This window comes from Cavia porcellus, unplaced genomic scaffold (assembly GCF_034190915.1).
Source record: "Cavia porcellus strain 051 isolate PalLab524CR breed Dunkin Hartley unplaced genomic scaffold, mCavPor4.1 scaffold_17, whole genome shotgun sequence".
NCBI lineage: Eukaryota > Metazoa > Chordata > Mammalia > Rodentia > Caviidae > Cavia > Cavia porcellus.
The window spans coordinates 19154179-19169357 of NW_026947500.1; the positions used below are offsets into that span (position 1 = coordinate 19154179).

Below are 15179 nucleotides of genomic sequence, written 5' to 3' on the forward strand. Positions count from 1 at the left end.
CTGTGTGTGGCACTGTGCATGTCTGCCCTGATCAGTGTCTGTGTGGCTGGGGTGTCGCCGGGCCACCTTGGGCCTGGCCTCACTGCAGTGGTGTTGCCTGGGGTCCTCGCGCTGTCCTTGGCTTTGCACTGTATCCTGCAGCCCTATTTGTCCTGCACCCCTATCTACAAGTGTACATCTGCAGGGGGCTGTGATGTCCCCATGGGGACAATGAGATCTTGACCCCCGCTCTGAAGTATGACAGGGAGGCACTGTCCTCTCCTGCTCCATGGGGTGTGGTGATGTGCACTCCCATGTTTCCATCCTGGTCATGAGGCCATGTAGTTCAGAGCCCCACACCCTCCAGGCTGCACTCCCCACTGGGGAGCCCATGGGGACAAGGCAGCGTCTGCTGCCGCTGGATCTGTGTGGCTATGTAGGCTGGCTCTTTGCTACTCTGGCCTCCACTAGGGAAGCTCCCCCTGGTGCCCATGCTGGACACACAGCTGGGGTCCCTGGGCCTGGCCCGGATTGTGCTCCCTGCTGGAAGGCGGATGGGGCCTGGCATGGGAAGCCCTGTCCGCAGTCCTCTACGGCCCTACCCTGATGCAGAAACATTGCTCCCCAGTCCTAAAACGGGAGACGTTTCAAAGGCAGGTTTTCTTTATTTACGTACTTTTAACTCATTTTAAGGACTCACAGATCTCTAATATAAGTCCTGAATGTCAGGCAGCCCTTTTCTTCTTGGCATTGCTCGAAACCTCTGTGTGTTAAGTCTGGGTTCGTGACCCAATGGGACCCACACCTGCCACTTACTGCTTCTATAAAAGTCAGCATGAGAAACCCAGGGGTTTAGCAAATAGATAAATTTGCTACAGAGACTAGAGTCTATGTTTGCTAAAAACAGACCAAAACAATAGGCGAGGGTTAGAGTTAGGATAGGCGAGGGGTTGGGGCTAGGATAGGCAAGGAGACGCCAGCTATGCTATGCAAAGGTGCTGTCCACCCTCTCCACCACCCCCCCCCCCACTATTAGACCAAGCCAGCATGGCCTGGCCAGTGACCATGCGCTGCATGCCAGTGACACAGTACTCATACGGGCTCAAGGGGTGTGGTTGCTGTCCTGCTCTGCTACCTGAGCCATGGCTCCTGGCTGCCACGTGTCTGTACACCTGACCTGCAGGGAGCGGCCTGCTCTCAAGGGATCCCTCAGCCCTAAGGCCTGGTGGAGGGAACTGATGGCACAGCCATTGAGGCCTGTACCCAGTGGCTCATGCCCAGCTCGGCAGGCATGTAGGGATTTTCCTCCCAGCTTGTGTGACCTGTGTCTTCCTCTCTCCTGCCTCAGAACGGTGAGCTGATTTACGGCTGTGGTGGTGCCCGGAGCCCAGCGGCTGACCTGCGGGAGTTGGCGCACCAGCTGAAACCCTTTTTCTTCCCCTCCAATGGCCTGGCCGGGGGCGCCCAGTGCACACGGGCTGTGGTCCGGGAGCTGGTGCATGTCATCACGCGGGCGCTGCTGAGCAGCTCGGACAAGGGCCGGGCAGGGGCCTTGAGGCCAGGGCCCCGGGGCCCGCTTGTCTGTGAGGCCAGCCCATTCAGCCGGAGCTTCCACCGCCAAGGTAGGATCTGGTCCGTCCATGCAGGTCATGGGGCCTCGGGACTGTTGGGGACCACCTGGTCCGATCCGGGCTCCCTGTTCAGCTAGATTTGTCACTGCTTGACACTGGCGAGCTGGCTATTTGTCTTGGGAGTTCTGCCATGTGTTGTGTGCTTTCCGTGCTGTGCAAAATGTTCCCAGCCTCTATTTGATCCTCCATGCAGCAGGCCAGAGCCTGATTCCACAGGTGGAAGAGTCAGACTCAAGCCCAGGCATCATGGTTTCTCCTGACCTGGGACTGGGTGTGACTCTGGGGTTCACAGAGTCCCCTGAGGAATTTGTAGCTGGCTTCTGTGCCACCACAAGCCCCTTAGCCTGGCCTCCTTCACTGCCCTCTACATCTTCTTGTTCTTAGCACAGATGAATTTTGTGGGATTTTTTGTGGGTTCCTGACCCTGTCTCAGAATTTTAAAAATAGGTCTTGAGGTGTAGCTCAGTTCTAAAGCTCTGGCATCTCACCCAGCTTGGGCCCTAGTGCTATGTTAACACACAAACAAGCAGTGAATCTGTATTGCTTTGGCTTTGGTAATTGTGTCACAGTGCAGCCCATACCCTGGGCGGTGGCTGGGGCCGAGGGGAAGTTCTGCTTCTGGGTCCCTGGGGTGTCCTCGGTTCTCCGACGCCAGTGCTGGAGCAGGTGTCGCCTGTGTGCGTGCCTTGGTTGAACAGTAAGGTTGTCCTGCATGCATCCTTTTATACCCTGCTTTGTTTCTTGGTGAGCATGATTCTCGTTAGCAAGTGAGATCTTGTGTGTTCATAGGCCACACAGTGGGGTTTACTGCACGAGTACTCGGGCTGGTGTGAGTGCCGCCTCATGATTCTCTGAATGTCATGGCCAAGATGCCCAGCACAAGGGCACTGCAGGCTGCCAATGCCACGCCAGGCTTGTGCGGGGGGCGCCTGCCCTGCCTTTACCCAGTGGCTGTTCCTTCTGGGGGATGTCACTCCACCCAAGGCGGAGGTGGGCTGGGCCCTCGCCCGTCCAGGTGGAGAGAATGCACCACTGTTGAAGGGAGTTTTGTTCCTCTGTGGAATCTTTCTGGGTGGTTGGTGGCTTTGAGTACTGGCTGTGGCTTTGCACGCCCATTTTTGAGCTCACCCTGCGGGGCCCCAGGCCTTACCCCTGCTCAGTGTGGCCCATGGCTCTGGACTCCAGAGATGGAGCCCTAGCTGTTCTTTGTGACCTTACAGACTGGGGGATGTCATTATGACTGTATGTGTGAATGTAATCACATTGGCCTTCTGGGTTGAGTGTGGTGGCCTTTAAAGAGTGCTCCGAGGAGAGGCTTGGGCACAAAGCAGAGCCTGGGCTCCTTGCCTTCCCTTCAGGCCTGCCTGGCGTAGCCTGAGCCCTCTGAGAGAGGCGTGGCATCTGCCCGCAGCGCCAGGCTGGGGCCCAAGGCGAGCCCTGCGGTCTGCGCTGGCCTGCGTCTCCCTTGGCAGTCTTCCGCCGTTGATAACAAACCTGCTCTCGTTTTCCCGATGTTCTTGGTAGGAAAAAACACCCCAGAGCGGTCGGGGTTACCGAAGGGCTGTCTTCTGTACAAAACCCTCCAGGTGCAGATGTTGGACCTGCTGGACATCGAAGGCCTCTACCCTCTGTACAACCGGGTTGAGCGGTACCTGGAGGAATTTCCCGAGGAGAGGTGAGGTGGGCGCAGGCACGACTGTGGGGGTGGGCTGGGCTGGGGTCGCCCCAGTTGGGGGGCAGAATGAGGCCAGAAGCAACCAGCTTCAGGAAGGCAGCACATGCAGGCCTTGTGGGCGTTCCTAGGGAGAGAGCACAGCTCCCAGGGCCTGTGTCAGATCTGGGCCGGTAGGGGGCAGTGTTGTTCCACCAAGTGGGCTTCTGCCCATGACTGCTCAGGAGCCTGGCACTTTCAGGACCTACACTGGCCCTGCGGTCCAGGGCTGCACCCTTGGCCCTGCTGGCTTGCACTCGGGCCCTGCTCTCGAGGGAGGGTTGAGGCCTGAAGCTTACAGAGTATGGTTGCTTTAGGAAACAGTTTCTAGGTGGCTTTGTCATCTTGTTTTGTTTTTTGTGTTTCTTTAGAAAAGTGTTACAAATAGATGGGCCTTATGACGAAGCATTTTACCAGAAGCTGCTCGATCTGTCCACGGAGGACGATGGCACAGTGGCCTTCGCATTAACGAAGGTGAGCCGCTGGGCCTGATGCAGCTCTTAGCTTGACTCTGGGTTCTCTCTCTTACCCTGGTGGTGCCCATAGGAAGAGTGGTGGCCTGGGCCGATGACAGTGGACATAGTGTCTAGGGAGGATCCCCTCACTTGGTTCTGCCTTGGCCCGCATGGGTGTCCAGCTCCGTCTCTCCTTTGCCACTTTAAAGCGGGCTCAGCCCGGCTGCCCTGCAGTTCGATGGCGCAGCAGTACCCTCTGAGGTCCACAGGCCCCCAGCCTTGCCACAGACGTCCCCAGATGTGTGTAGCCCTGCCTCGACTGTGACCATGTAGTTGTGGAGTCCATTTCTCTTAGGAATATTTTACACTGTCACCCTCTGTGTTGTGCTGTAAAAATGCTGTAAAAATGTTACTCAAAGAGGGGCCGTGGCATCACCGGGCTGCTGGGGTGTAGGAGACACTTAGGCTGGGGTGAAGCCTGCTCTCAGAGCAAGGGTGCCCTGCCTCCTCCCTCCACCCACTGCCCTCACGGTGATCTGGCTCCTGCCCATGGAAGAGCCCAAGGCCTTCTCTTGCTACATGGAGCTTCGCACAAGAGGAAGAGGGGGAAGGGAAAAAAGGGAAAGGGGGAGAGGGAGGATGCTGAAGCTGAGCAAAACCTCAAAGCCCAGGGCACTAGGGGAGTGAGCTGAGGCAGGCAGAGCTTGCTTGGGGCTAGTGGGTCCCACTGGAACCCCTGTGTGGGACCAAGTAGTGCAGGCTGCATCCCATGTTCCAGCTAGGGCACATCAATTTAGGATTAAGTAGCAGTGTCACATTTCTACTTTTCTCTAACAGAAGAAAGAGGATTTTGTTTCCTTTTTATGGGAATATAAATATATATCCACAGAACATTTTTCAGGTTCCTCCTGAATAGACACGAGTTACTTTGAATTTCACTTCCATTTTTGAACCACGTGTGACCGTACCTTGCTGCTGGAGAGTGGCTGGTGCGGCTGCGGACACAGATGTTGGGGCAGGGAAGCCAGCTGCGGGAGCATTGCCAGGGAGGCTGTGGCAGTGCCAGGGCCACACAGGTACCGTTAGGCTCTTGTGACACAGTGCAGCTGCCAGGCACTGATCTCAGAGAAGTGACTGCTCCCACTCACCCCAGAACCACTGCACACAGGTTCAGAGGGTGCTGGCCAAATGCTCCGTTCCCACAGCCCAGGTCGCACTGTGCGAGGTCTGATCCCCGGGGAAGGCCTGGCTGGTGGTGGCATGGAAGATCTGGGTAAGATCGTGGGGCTGCTGTGGTCACACGGCACACTGCAATGTTGGATGGTCGGTAGTGCTGCAGTGTGGCACCATGGGACCCGGCCAAGTGGCCCGAGGTCTCTGTGAGCCACTGCTCTGGGGAGGGAGCCGTGGAAGTGGAACACAGGGCTGGGGAGGGCTGTCCCTCCCAGCGCTGACCTGGCCTCTGTGTTAGGCCAGCATCTCAGGTCTCAGCACACTGAGCCCTTGACAGCTCTGGCCCCGCCCTTCTGGGTCATGTCCTGAGCAGGCTTAGTGGGCTTTCTGGAAGGGACAGCCCCAGTGACGAACTGCATGGTCCCTCGGAGTCCAGGGAGCTACTGCGTTCTGTTGTGGAGCCCTCAGAGTAACCGCCGACAGCTTGGTGGTGGCTGGGGTGGAAGCTGGGCTGTGGCGCAGAGTCGTTCTCTTCCTGCACTGGTTTGGAAGTTCCACCTGGTGTTTCCACCCTTGGGAGCAGCTGTCATCCAGTTTGACCCTGTGCCTTAGTCTTATTTGTGGTGTAAGAGCGGCAGCCCAGGGGCCTCGTCCTGCTGGGCAGTGCCCTGGCTGGAGCCGTGCCCCATTCAGAGACTTGCTCTATTCCCAAACTTGTCTTGACTTACCTACGCGTTTGTGTTCAATCTGTATCATCCCAGCTGCTCAGTTTGCCCCCCCATTTCCTTTTTTCTGTAACAGCTCTGAGGTAGAATTTTACCTTGTACTGGCTATCTGGTGACGGTGTATGATGCCGAGGCCTTCACCACACTCACAGATCTTGCAACCACTACTAGACTCAGTTTTCGAAGATCCAGGATTCAGTAAACCCAAACCTGTGCTCACAGAGCACTGTGCGCATGAAGGATTTTCAGGGCCATATTCCTAAGAGATACTCGTCTCCAATTGTTTTGTGCATTTGTTTTTGTCTTTTGAGGCAGAGTCTCTGTAGTTCATGATTCCCTGGAGCTCACTAGGCAGTCCAGGCTAGCCTTGAACTCGTGGCTCACCGTGGCCCTCTTACCTCAGCCTTCCAGGTGCAAGGTTTCTAGGTGTGCACTACCACTCCAAGCTTGATGTCCTGGTTTCTGTGTCAGGGTAGTTACTGGCTTCACTGGAGGTGTCAGAATGCTCCAGCTTCTAATTTTCAAAAGAGTTTGAGAGGAATTGATGTTAATTTTTCTTTAAATGTGTGATAGAGTTCACTAATAATGCCATCCTAGGCTGGGCTTTTCTTTCTTGCATTACTTGTGTTAGAAAATTGTTAATTTCATCAAAGTTAACTAATTTATTGGTTCTCCCCACTTCCTGAAGAACGTCCTTTTAAAAATACCTTAGTGATGTTGTGTTGGTAAATTTTATGGATATGTTTATATTTCCACTCAGAGTCTTGAAAAGAGTTATTTTTCTAGGTAGAAGGGATTATACAGTAATTAGCCAGGAACACCTGTGTTCTCAGCTACTTGGGAGGCTGAGGCAGGAGGATCACAGGTTTGAGGCAACCTGGGCATCTTAGCAGGATCCTGTCTCAGAAGAAAACATACGGGGCCGAGGGTGTAGCTCAGTGGCAGAGCGCTTGCCACTGTGCCCAGGTCCTGGATTCTCTTCACAGATACTCTTAAAATTAAGATAATACTGCTTTTTAAAAAATTACTTTTTTTCTTGTAGAATTTAAACTTTTACTTAATTGAAACTCTGTCCTTTTTTTTTTTTCTTTAAGCAAGTTGTGAAGTCCCATTTTGTTGTAAACTGTCTGGGTGTTTTGCCTAATTCATGGCCGTGGCTTATTCAATTGTGATTTTATTTTTGATTGTGTTTTTGATGCTAATTGTGAACTCAGGTGGATCTGATCTGATCTGATCTGATCTGATCTGCGTGGGGAAGACCTTGCAGGCCTTGGCTTGAGGCGGATCAAACCTCCTGGGCAGCTCCACGTTCCAGATGCTTCCAGCCCCAGACTTGTGCTCTGCTCTCTTGAGGCTCTGGTGCAGAGCCAGTTGTGTGGGGGTGTTTTTCACCTTCCCGCCCGCTGTGCACCGGTACTCGGTGGTGCTCGGGTCAGGCTCTTCAGAAGGGCCTGCCTACCTGCTAGTGTTTTTGCAGTCCTAGGGGTGGAAGCCAGGCTCACACTGTCACTGCGCTCCACCCCTAGCCCTTTTGATTCCTGAAACTGGAACTGGCAAGCTTCCTGCCTGCGCCTCCTGAGGGCTGTGATCCTATGTGTGGGCCACTGTGGTGGGCTGCACACGGCGTTTCCATGCCATGCAGTCTTAGAAGTCAACCTGGTCTGTTTCTGATGGGTTTTGACACATTGTCCTCCCAAAAGGATTTTACTGTTAGGTTCTTTCTTGCAACAGTTGAGGGCACTGTTTCCCTGTCACCTCACAAAAAAGTAAGATAAACTTACTTAATTTTCTAAGGTTTTATTTCATTAACCATTTGCTCTCTGAGATGATAGTATGTACAAGAGGGGCCCAGAGTCACCCCATGACTGTTCCCTAGCAAGCTCCGTGAAGCCACCCTGGAGTTCCCTGGCGCTCACTGGGGCCCTTTGCCCCCCAGGTGCAGCTGTTCCCGAAGGTTTGTGCTCTGTGTGCTGTGTGGCCTTGGCTATGCTTCACAGCCCTCGGGGCCGCTCTTGCTGTCTGGGCCCTGTCCTTGGTGAGCTGTGTGCATCATGCAGCACTTGCCAGGGTGGCCTGAGTGGGACGCTCAGGGTGTCCTGGCAAAGCTGCTCTCAGAACCTTCACAGCTCTCCACGTGGGCCAGGGTCTCTGTCCACCCAGGTGGGGCAGGGCCGGGCAGGAGGAAGCCAGGGTGGATGCTGCAGCTAGGTCTTCTACCTCAGCCTTGTGCTGTGCAGCACTGTCTCGCAGAGTTTGCGAGACCATTGTGAAGCTTTCTAGGGGCGGAGGTGAGGGGCACTGCAGGCCACTAGTCCGAGCATCAGCATCCCAGAGTGCACCTGGGGGAGTGGCATACCGGGAAGTAGGCACAAGGGGACTTCTGCGTGTGTTTCTGTTCTCAGCCTTAAACACTCCTGGCTGTGCTGGACTGTTTGCACACCTGTGCGTATTTTAATTCATCGTGCTCAGTTCAGGGAGTCAGGAACACGACTACTGGGCTTCTGAGTTTTGGCTTTAAAATGACAGCAAGCGTCGATGTCTGCAACACCCACTCTTCCAGCATGGACGTTTTTATTACTTCAAGATAGCTGACAGTTTTGGGCTATGAATGGGGACCTTTCAGAATACTTCATTTTAAAAGTGTTTATTTTGGTTATATATTTGTTTGTTTTGGCTTGATTTTTGTTTTGATCTTATAGCAGCAGCTGCTCACTTTTTTTTGGAGATAGAGTCTCACTGTGTTGCTCAGGCTGGCCTCGAACTCTCCCCAGCACTGCAGTGCGGGGCTCACAGGCGTGCACTGCCTTGCTTAGCAGTTGCTCCCTTTTTAATTCTAACTATTTAAGCTTCCCTTGCATTTCCTTTTTATCATATTCCTTGTGCATTTGATATTTTCCCCTTTCTCCAATCTCTGTGTCTTCCTGTTTTATTTCACTGTTTATAGTTAATAGGTGATAGTGAGAAATTCGGTATTGTTACGAATCTTAGAAGGAACAAATTTTATTAGGATTAATAATGTAGGATTCATGTTTCTTTTATGATAGATGGCTGTAATCAGATTTAAGGACTATTTACTTAGCGACCTGGGGGAATTTAGGGCCTTCATAGCAGACTAATCTCAGCCATTGACTGGCTGGTTGACAGGTCTCACCAAGTCAGCCAGTTGCCCAGTCTGGACTTGAATTTGTGATCCTCCTGCATCAGCCTCCTGGAGTTCTGGGATTAGATGTACCACCACACCCAATCCTTAAGAGATTTTGAAGTCAGGAGCGGATGTTGAACTGTGTGCACACTTTTTGTTTCTATGAGCTATCGTACGAGTTTTTCATATTGTCTGCTCCTGTGTTTGGCAGTACGCTAGTGCATCCATTGGTGGTCTTGGGTGGTTCTCCATGCATGGTGAACCTGGCTCTGCTGGCAGTTTGTTTGGGGAGGTTCTGGTGTGTGCCTGCGGGGACAGGAGCCCTGGGTTCCCGTTTTGTTTTTCATGAGTCTTTAGTACCAAGCGTGTGGCCCCCTTGTGGACCTGGCACGGAGTTGGCCTTTGTTCCCTGCAGTGGTGCTGTTTCTTCCCCAGATGCCTTACAGAAGCCCAGATGGACCCTCTGAGACCGGTAGTTGTCTGTTTAGGAAAATTGTAAATTAAAAGCTCGGTATCAGATTTCGATATTTCTCGAAGTTGTTTTGGTAGAAATTTCTTTTAGCTACACAAGTTTTCAGTATTTTGACCTATGATTTTTTTCTGGGGCATTAACACTCTTATCATTTAATGTTCTGTAAGATCTGAAGAATACCCTCTTATTCCTGGTGTTTGGTGCTTCTCTGTTGGATTCTCGGGTGGCTTACCCCTGCAGTGTGGATGTGGAAAGCAGAGACCTTGGGGGACACTGGCTCCTGAACAGAGCCCTCCAGATCAGTTTGGGTGTTTCAGCCTCTGCAATTATGAGCAAGGAATTTCTGATATTTATATAAAGCCACTTTATGATTTTAGAGTGGATTACAAGTGTCTTCTTCAGCCCCACCCAGAGTTTCTCAGTGTTTAGTTTCATAAAACCTTTTTGAGCTTTTCCTACATGATTATTTTGTGTTATCACCTTACTGTGATCATTCCTTTTTCTGTGTGGCATAATTTCTGCAACTTTTCCCTGATGGGAACACTTAATAGGACTGTTTTTAGCTACTACTAAGTATGTATTTTCCTCCAGCCATGACTTTAGTTATATTCCACAAACTGTATTTTCATTTAAAATGTACTCTTGATCATTAGTTTGTCCTTTGACCCATAAATCTAGAGAGGAATCAATTAGCAAACACGGGTACTATCATCATCTTTTACTATTGATTTAAAATTGCATAGCAAAGAGCATACTCTATATGATCATTTGAAGTTTGTTGATTTTTTTTTTTTTTTAAACTCCTGTATATGCTTGAAATCTAGTTTCTCAAGTTTCCGATTGTTGTGTGGTCTGTCTGCCCACGAGGTCAGATGAGCCCTGTGGTTGAGCTCTTCTGTCGCCTTCGTGATCTGACTGCCTGCCTGCTCCCAGAAGGATGTTTGGAAGTTTCCCATAAGGAGTGTGGACTTGTATTTTCTTCTTGTTGTGCAGTTACCTTGTGAGGTATCATGGAGCTGGAATTGCTGTGCCTTCCTGGTGACTTGGGTTTTTCATTCTCAGTTGACATTTATCAGTTAAGCATCGTTCTTCTCTGGTAGCACCTTTCATGTCTTTTGTCTGCTATTAGTGTAACTTCTCTTGATTCCTCTGCTTAATATTTTGCAGTGTGTATCTTTGTCCAGCCTTTCATTTTTCACCGTCTGTCTGCATTTCAATGTGGCATATATTTGGGTTTTTAAAATGCATTCTGGCATTTTCTTTGTCACTTCGTTAGACTTTAAGTTTTTGATCAGCTATTTTAGATTTTCTGCTTTTATCTTAACCTTTCAGAGTGTTCTTTTTTTTCTCATCATTCACTGTCCATATTCTATTCACTTGGAATTTATAAAGAGTAGTTTCTCAACTATTGCATCAATTAGTGGACTTTCCTGGAGGCCGTGTGATTTAACACTGTTCTTCTCTGGCAGTACAGGATGCTTAGCAGCTGTGGTGTCTCCCCTGCCCAGCGATCAACACAAGGGGCCTGGTTCTAGTCACCCGCACTGAGCCTGGGAAGCCCCACACTGGGCTCCGCACCTCCCAGCAGAGAGGAGGGTCCCTCTGGCCCTGTCTGAAGGACACTTTCCCTTGTTTTTTTCTTGGTGTTGTCTGCTTGCAGCAAATTTTAAGTGTTTGTTTAGTAATGTGCAGAAATGATTTTGGGGAGGTTTTCTTGAATTTGTGCCTTGATGTCTTCAATATAGGAAAAATTCTGCCCTTTGTCAGGTTTTGTTTTTGTTCATTTCCTCTCTTCCGGATTCCAGTTACACATGTTGGACACATTGTCTTGTCTTTGCTATTTTCTGGTGGTTTTCTTTTGGTCTGTCTTTAGTCTGGCATTCTCTTTAGCCTTGTCTGTTTTTTTCATTTTGTTATCTGTGCTTGGTTCCCTTGTCCCTAAATTATGACCTTTTCATACCAAACTCAGCTTTTGGGTATTAGGTTTAGAACACAAAGTTTGAAGCAGTGTTATCCTTCCTCAGTGCCATTTGCATTTTAACTGAAGGCAAAATGAGGTGTGAATTATCATAACTGAAGTAAAGATTATTTTGTTGTTAGGAAAAGAAGAGCAGTGGGAGGCGCCTGGCACCCCAGCTGCTCCTCAGTCCTGGCCAACCCCAGGCTCCGGGCCTGGCCAGAGTCGCTGTTCCTTCCCATGACCCCCCCTGAAACCCCAGGGGAGACTGCCGCCAAGGAGAAGCACCCGCTGTCAGCTGCACTGTATTGCTTGAGAGTCTGCTGTCCATCCACATCACAGCCTCTGCACTGTTTCTATTTGCCATTAAAACTATCTGTTGAAGTCTTAATATTGCTTTTTGCATTTTTTAGATCTCGAATTTCTACCTGCTTTATTTTTATAGTTTCCAGTTCTCCTCTGAAGTTGTTTAGCCTTCGATTCCTTGAGCAGAACAGCATGCGCGCCTGGTAAATCCAACAGCTGGAAGTCCAGTGGCCATCGCTTGGGACAGTTACGGATTTTTTCCAGTTGCAGCTTCTTTTCTCTCTCCCTGCCTCCCCATGCCCTCCCTTCCTCTTTTAAAATACTTTTTTTTTTTAAACAGGTTTTCAGTCCTCAGTGAAAGTGGAAAGTACAGACTCTCATACACTCCTTCCCTACTGTTTTTTTTTTTATTAGATTTTGCTGGATTTTGTTCATCTCATCCTGTCTTCTTGTGCCTGTGTATTTTTGTGTGCCAGAAATTGTATTTGTACAATTACTTTAGAAATAATTTGAGGCTTAGGATCATATCTTTTTCCAGTGAGAATCGTAGGTCTGCTCCTGCCAGAGGTCGAGGAGCACTAACAAGTCAAGTTTGTTTTAATCCCAGTTCAGTGATTTCTTCCATTGGAGTTGCAATTCCCAGTAGGCCCTGTGGACTTTGGCTCACATTCCGTCTTTCTGTTGTGCCTGTGCAGGGACTGAGTGCAGGACCTCGGTGTGGAGCTGCACCTCAGCCCTCTTTATTTTTCATTTTGAGATAGGTTTCTGCTGATTTGTTGCAGGGAAGCTGGGTTTGAATTTGTGATTATGACTCAGGTTCCAGGAGTGCTGGGATGTAGATGGGCCGCAACCTTAATCTACTTAATCTCAAAAGGAGCAGCACTTTGAGTGCTCCGGTTGGTTCCCAGTGGTTACCATCACGGGGGGTGGGGTAGTTAAAGGCATCTGTCAGCTGACCCCAGAACTCCCAGCCCTCTCCTGGACTGGCAGATCCCAATGTCTCTGCCTCCCCTGCTGTGTCAGTTCTGTCTTCACACAAATACGTCCGCTGTTTTTTGCAGCTTTTTAAGCTGGCTTCAGCAGCCGAGTTGGCCATTTACCTAGTGGAGCATTACTCAAAGCGCACCTTCCCTCCTGCCCGCTCTCTCACACATGCACACATTCAAGTTCCACATATACATATTTAATCTCTCACTAGAAATTAAGGACATGGAAATTCCAGGAATGAAATATTTTCTGCTGTGCAGATGGGTAAAACGTGTGTGTGTGTGTGAGATCTGCCCCACTCTGGTTCGCTTCCTGTGTGATGGTCCACTTCCTGTGCGATGAGTTACTGTCCACGGTGGTCTCTGGCACTGTAGTTGAGAGTCCCTCTCACGCTGTGCGTGTTTTCTCCCAGCTTGTTACTTGTCTTTGAGTTTTAGATTAGGACAGGCTGCATCATATAAAGCTCTTCTAACTTTTTAAATTTGTGAGTCTTTTATGATTTCTTGGTTGTTTTACATGAGGCTTGTAGTGTACCAAGGACATGCTACATATTTTGTCCTTTTTTACACTGAGCGCTGTTTGCTTTTGTTGGGTGGGGTGGGTTGAGACAGGGTCTCACCAGGCTAGCCTTGAACTCTCAGTCCTGCCTCAGCCTCCTGAGTGTTGGAGTTACAGCATGCATTAGCATGCCTGGCTTTTTGTTTTTGATTGGGTGTGTCAAAATGCATGAAACACAGATTTCTTGGATCTCTTTACAACTGGACAGAGGTTGTAAAGAGCCTCTCTTTACATAGCTGCATAGCTAGGTGCTGGGTGTCATCACACCTCCAAAGCCGGGAGCAGGCCTCCCCCAGTGCGTTCCCCTTGGCCTCTCTGCCCTGCCCACAGGGCAGCTTGGGGTAGGTCCTCCAGGCACTAGGGAGAGAGGAACAGTGGCTACACATGTGAGCCCCACAGTAATGTGAAAAGCCCAGTTCCTTTTGTGTAACTTTATTTTTGTGAAAGTGAGAGCCATTTAATCTAAAAATTCAAACAACAGTGACAGAGCAAAGAAGAAAGGGGGACGTGCCCGCACTGTTTCTGTAGAGGTGACCTCTCCCTCCCTGTCCCTGCAGGTGCAGCAGTACCGCGCGGCCATGACTGCCAAGGACTGCTCCATCATGATTGCACTGTCCCCGTGTCTGCAGGACACCAGGTGAGGCCTGCACGTCCCCTGCTGTCATCTTGCAGGGTTGCTGGTGGAAGAGGATGGCGGCCCCCATAGTTAGGTACCCCCTGATGGGACCACTACATCCTTGACTTGGTATCATGGGGCTTTCCAGCTCTCCCTGTGTGGAAGCTTGTAATTCAAAGACATTTCTAGAAGAGAACTAAAAACAGTTATTCTGTTGCTTACCCCAAGGGTGTGGCTAATGTAGCAGGTTCCACTCCAGAGAGCCACACTGTGCACCCATGGGCCTCGCTCCTAACCCTCTGCCAGGTCTGTGGTGTGGGGTGGGTAGCCTTCCACGCAGAGCCTGGAGACAGCACATTCGGTCATCTGCCACCTCTGTCAGGATGTCACCATTTGCTGTGATCCTGACCATCTCCTTGTAAACAGGGCCTGTGTGAAGGCAGAGCAGGCCCTGACTGCTGCTTCTGTGGCACATTTCTGGGTCAGGACAACCTTGCTCACCAGCTGCTGGCCACTGGATTTTCTGAGGCTTTTGGCAAAAGTTTCTAGGAGTCCTGTTCCTGGTAGGCACAGGATTGGTCCCTCTCTGATGTGAAGCCCCAGGGCAGTTACAGGGTGAGACTGAAGCACAGGAAAGACATTTTGTTTAGTTTCCCCCAAGTACAGAGTGCCAAAGCTGGGGGAGAGAAGCCCTCCATGGGGAGCCACCTGCTCGGGAGAGACCCAGACCCACAGCGGCAGCTAAGGATGCGGCAGGGAGAAGGGTATGAGCGCACAGGGCTCAGGGAAGCCGGGAAGGCAGGGCCGAGGCTCCGCAGGAAGGTGAGGCGCCTACTTCCTCCAGATCCGCTGTCTGCTGTGACGGGGACAGGGGTGCACTGGAGAGCCAAGTACCAGCTGCCCTGCAAGTACCAGCTGGGCCACTGCAGTCCACACCTGTGCAGGGCTCAGGCTGGGGGTATAGGCATAGCAATCATCACTCCCCGAGTGTCCCTTTTCATTCTCCCCACAGGGACAGGGAGATCATCTCAGGTATGCCCTAAAAGCATAGGGATGGAGCCTCAGGCTTCTAACCCTGTCACCCTCTCCTGCCTTGATGAATTTGCTAAGTGGGGGAGAGACACTGGGTGACACCACCCCGCCCCCTCTGGTGTGACTGAGGAGGGCTGCTGTCCAGTTTGTTTTAGGAAAGTGTCAACCTGCGGAATCCTCACAGGCTCACATGCTGTGTGGAAAGCACATGCTGTGTGGAAAGGTGTCCTACACCATGATTTTGATCTGAAAATTTGCAAACAATCTTCATGTGCAAAATAAGGAAATGGTTGAATTTTGGTACAGCTGTGTGCTTATTACATTCATGACACAGTGGCCCATCTGTATTTAAGAGCTCATCCGAGCCCTTTCACCAAATGCAGGAATTTCTTTCATGGTGCCAAGGAAACGTGCCAGCCTGGCCTGCAGCAGGCC

The 15179-nt window shown here is 50.7% G+C and overlaps 1 protein-coding gene across 2 annotated transcripts in view; it reads left to right on the top strand.

The window, feature by feature from the left end:
- The window catches only part of Ippk (inositol-pentakisphosphate 2-kinase), a 45908-nt gene that overhangs the window by 27668 nt on the left and 3061 nt on the right, over nt 1-15179 (top strand). For both annotated transcript variants that reach the window (XM_003468236.5, XM_023564367.2), the window contains 4 exons: nt 1328-1601; nt 3135-3285; nt 3693-3795; nt 13654-13733. In XM_003468236.5, the coding sequence (XP_003468284.1) occupies nt 1328-1601; nt 3135-3285; nt 3693-3795; nt 13654-13733 (608 nt within the window). The remainder of the gene's footprint in view (nt 1-1327; nt 1602-3134; nt 3286-3692; nt 3796-13653; nt 13734-15179) is intronic.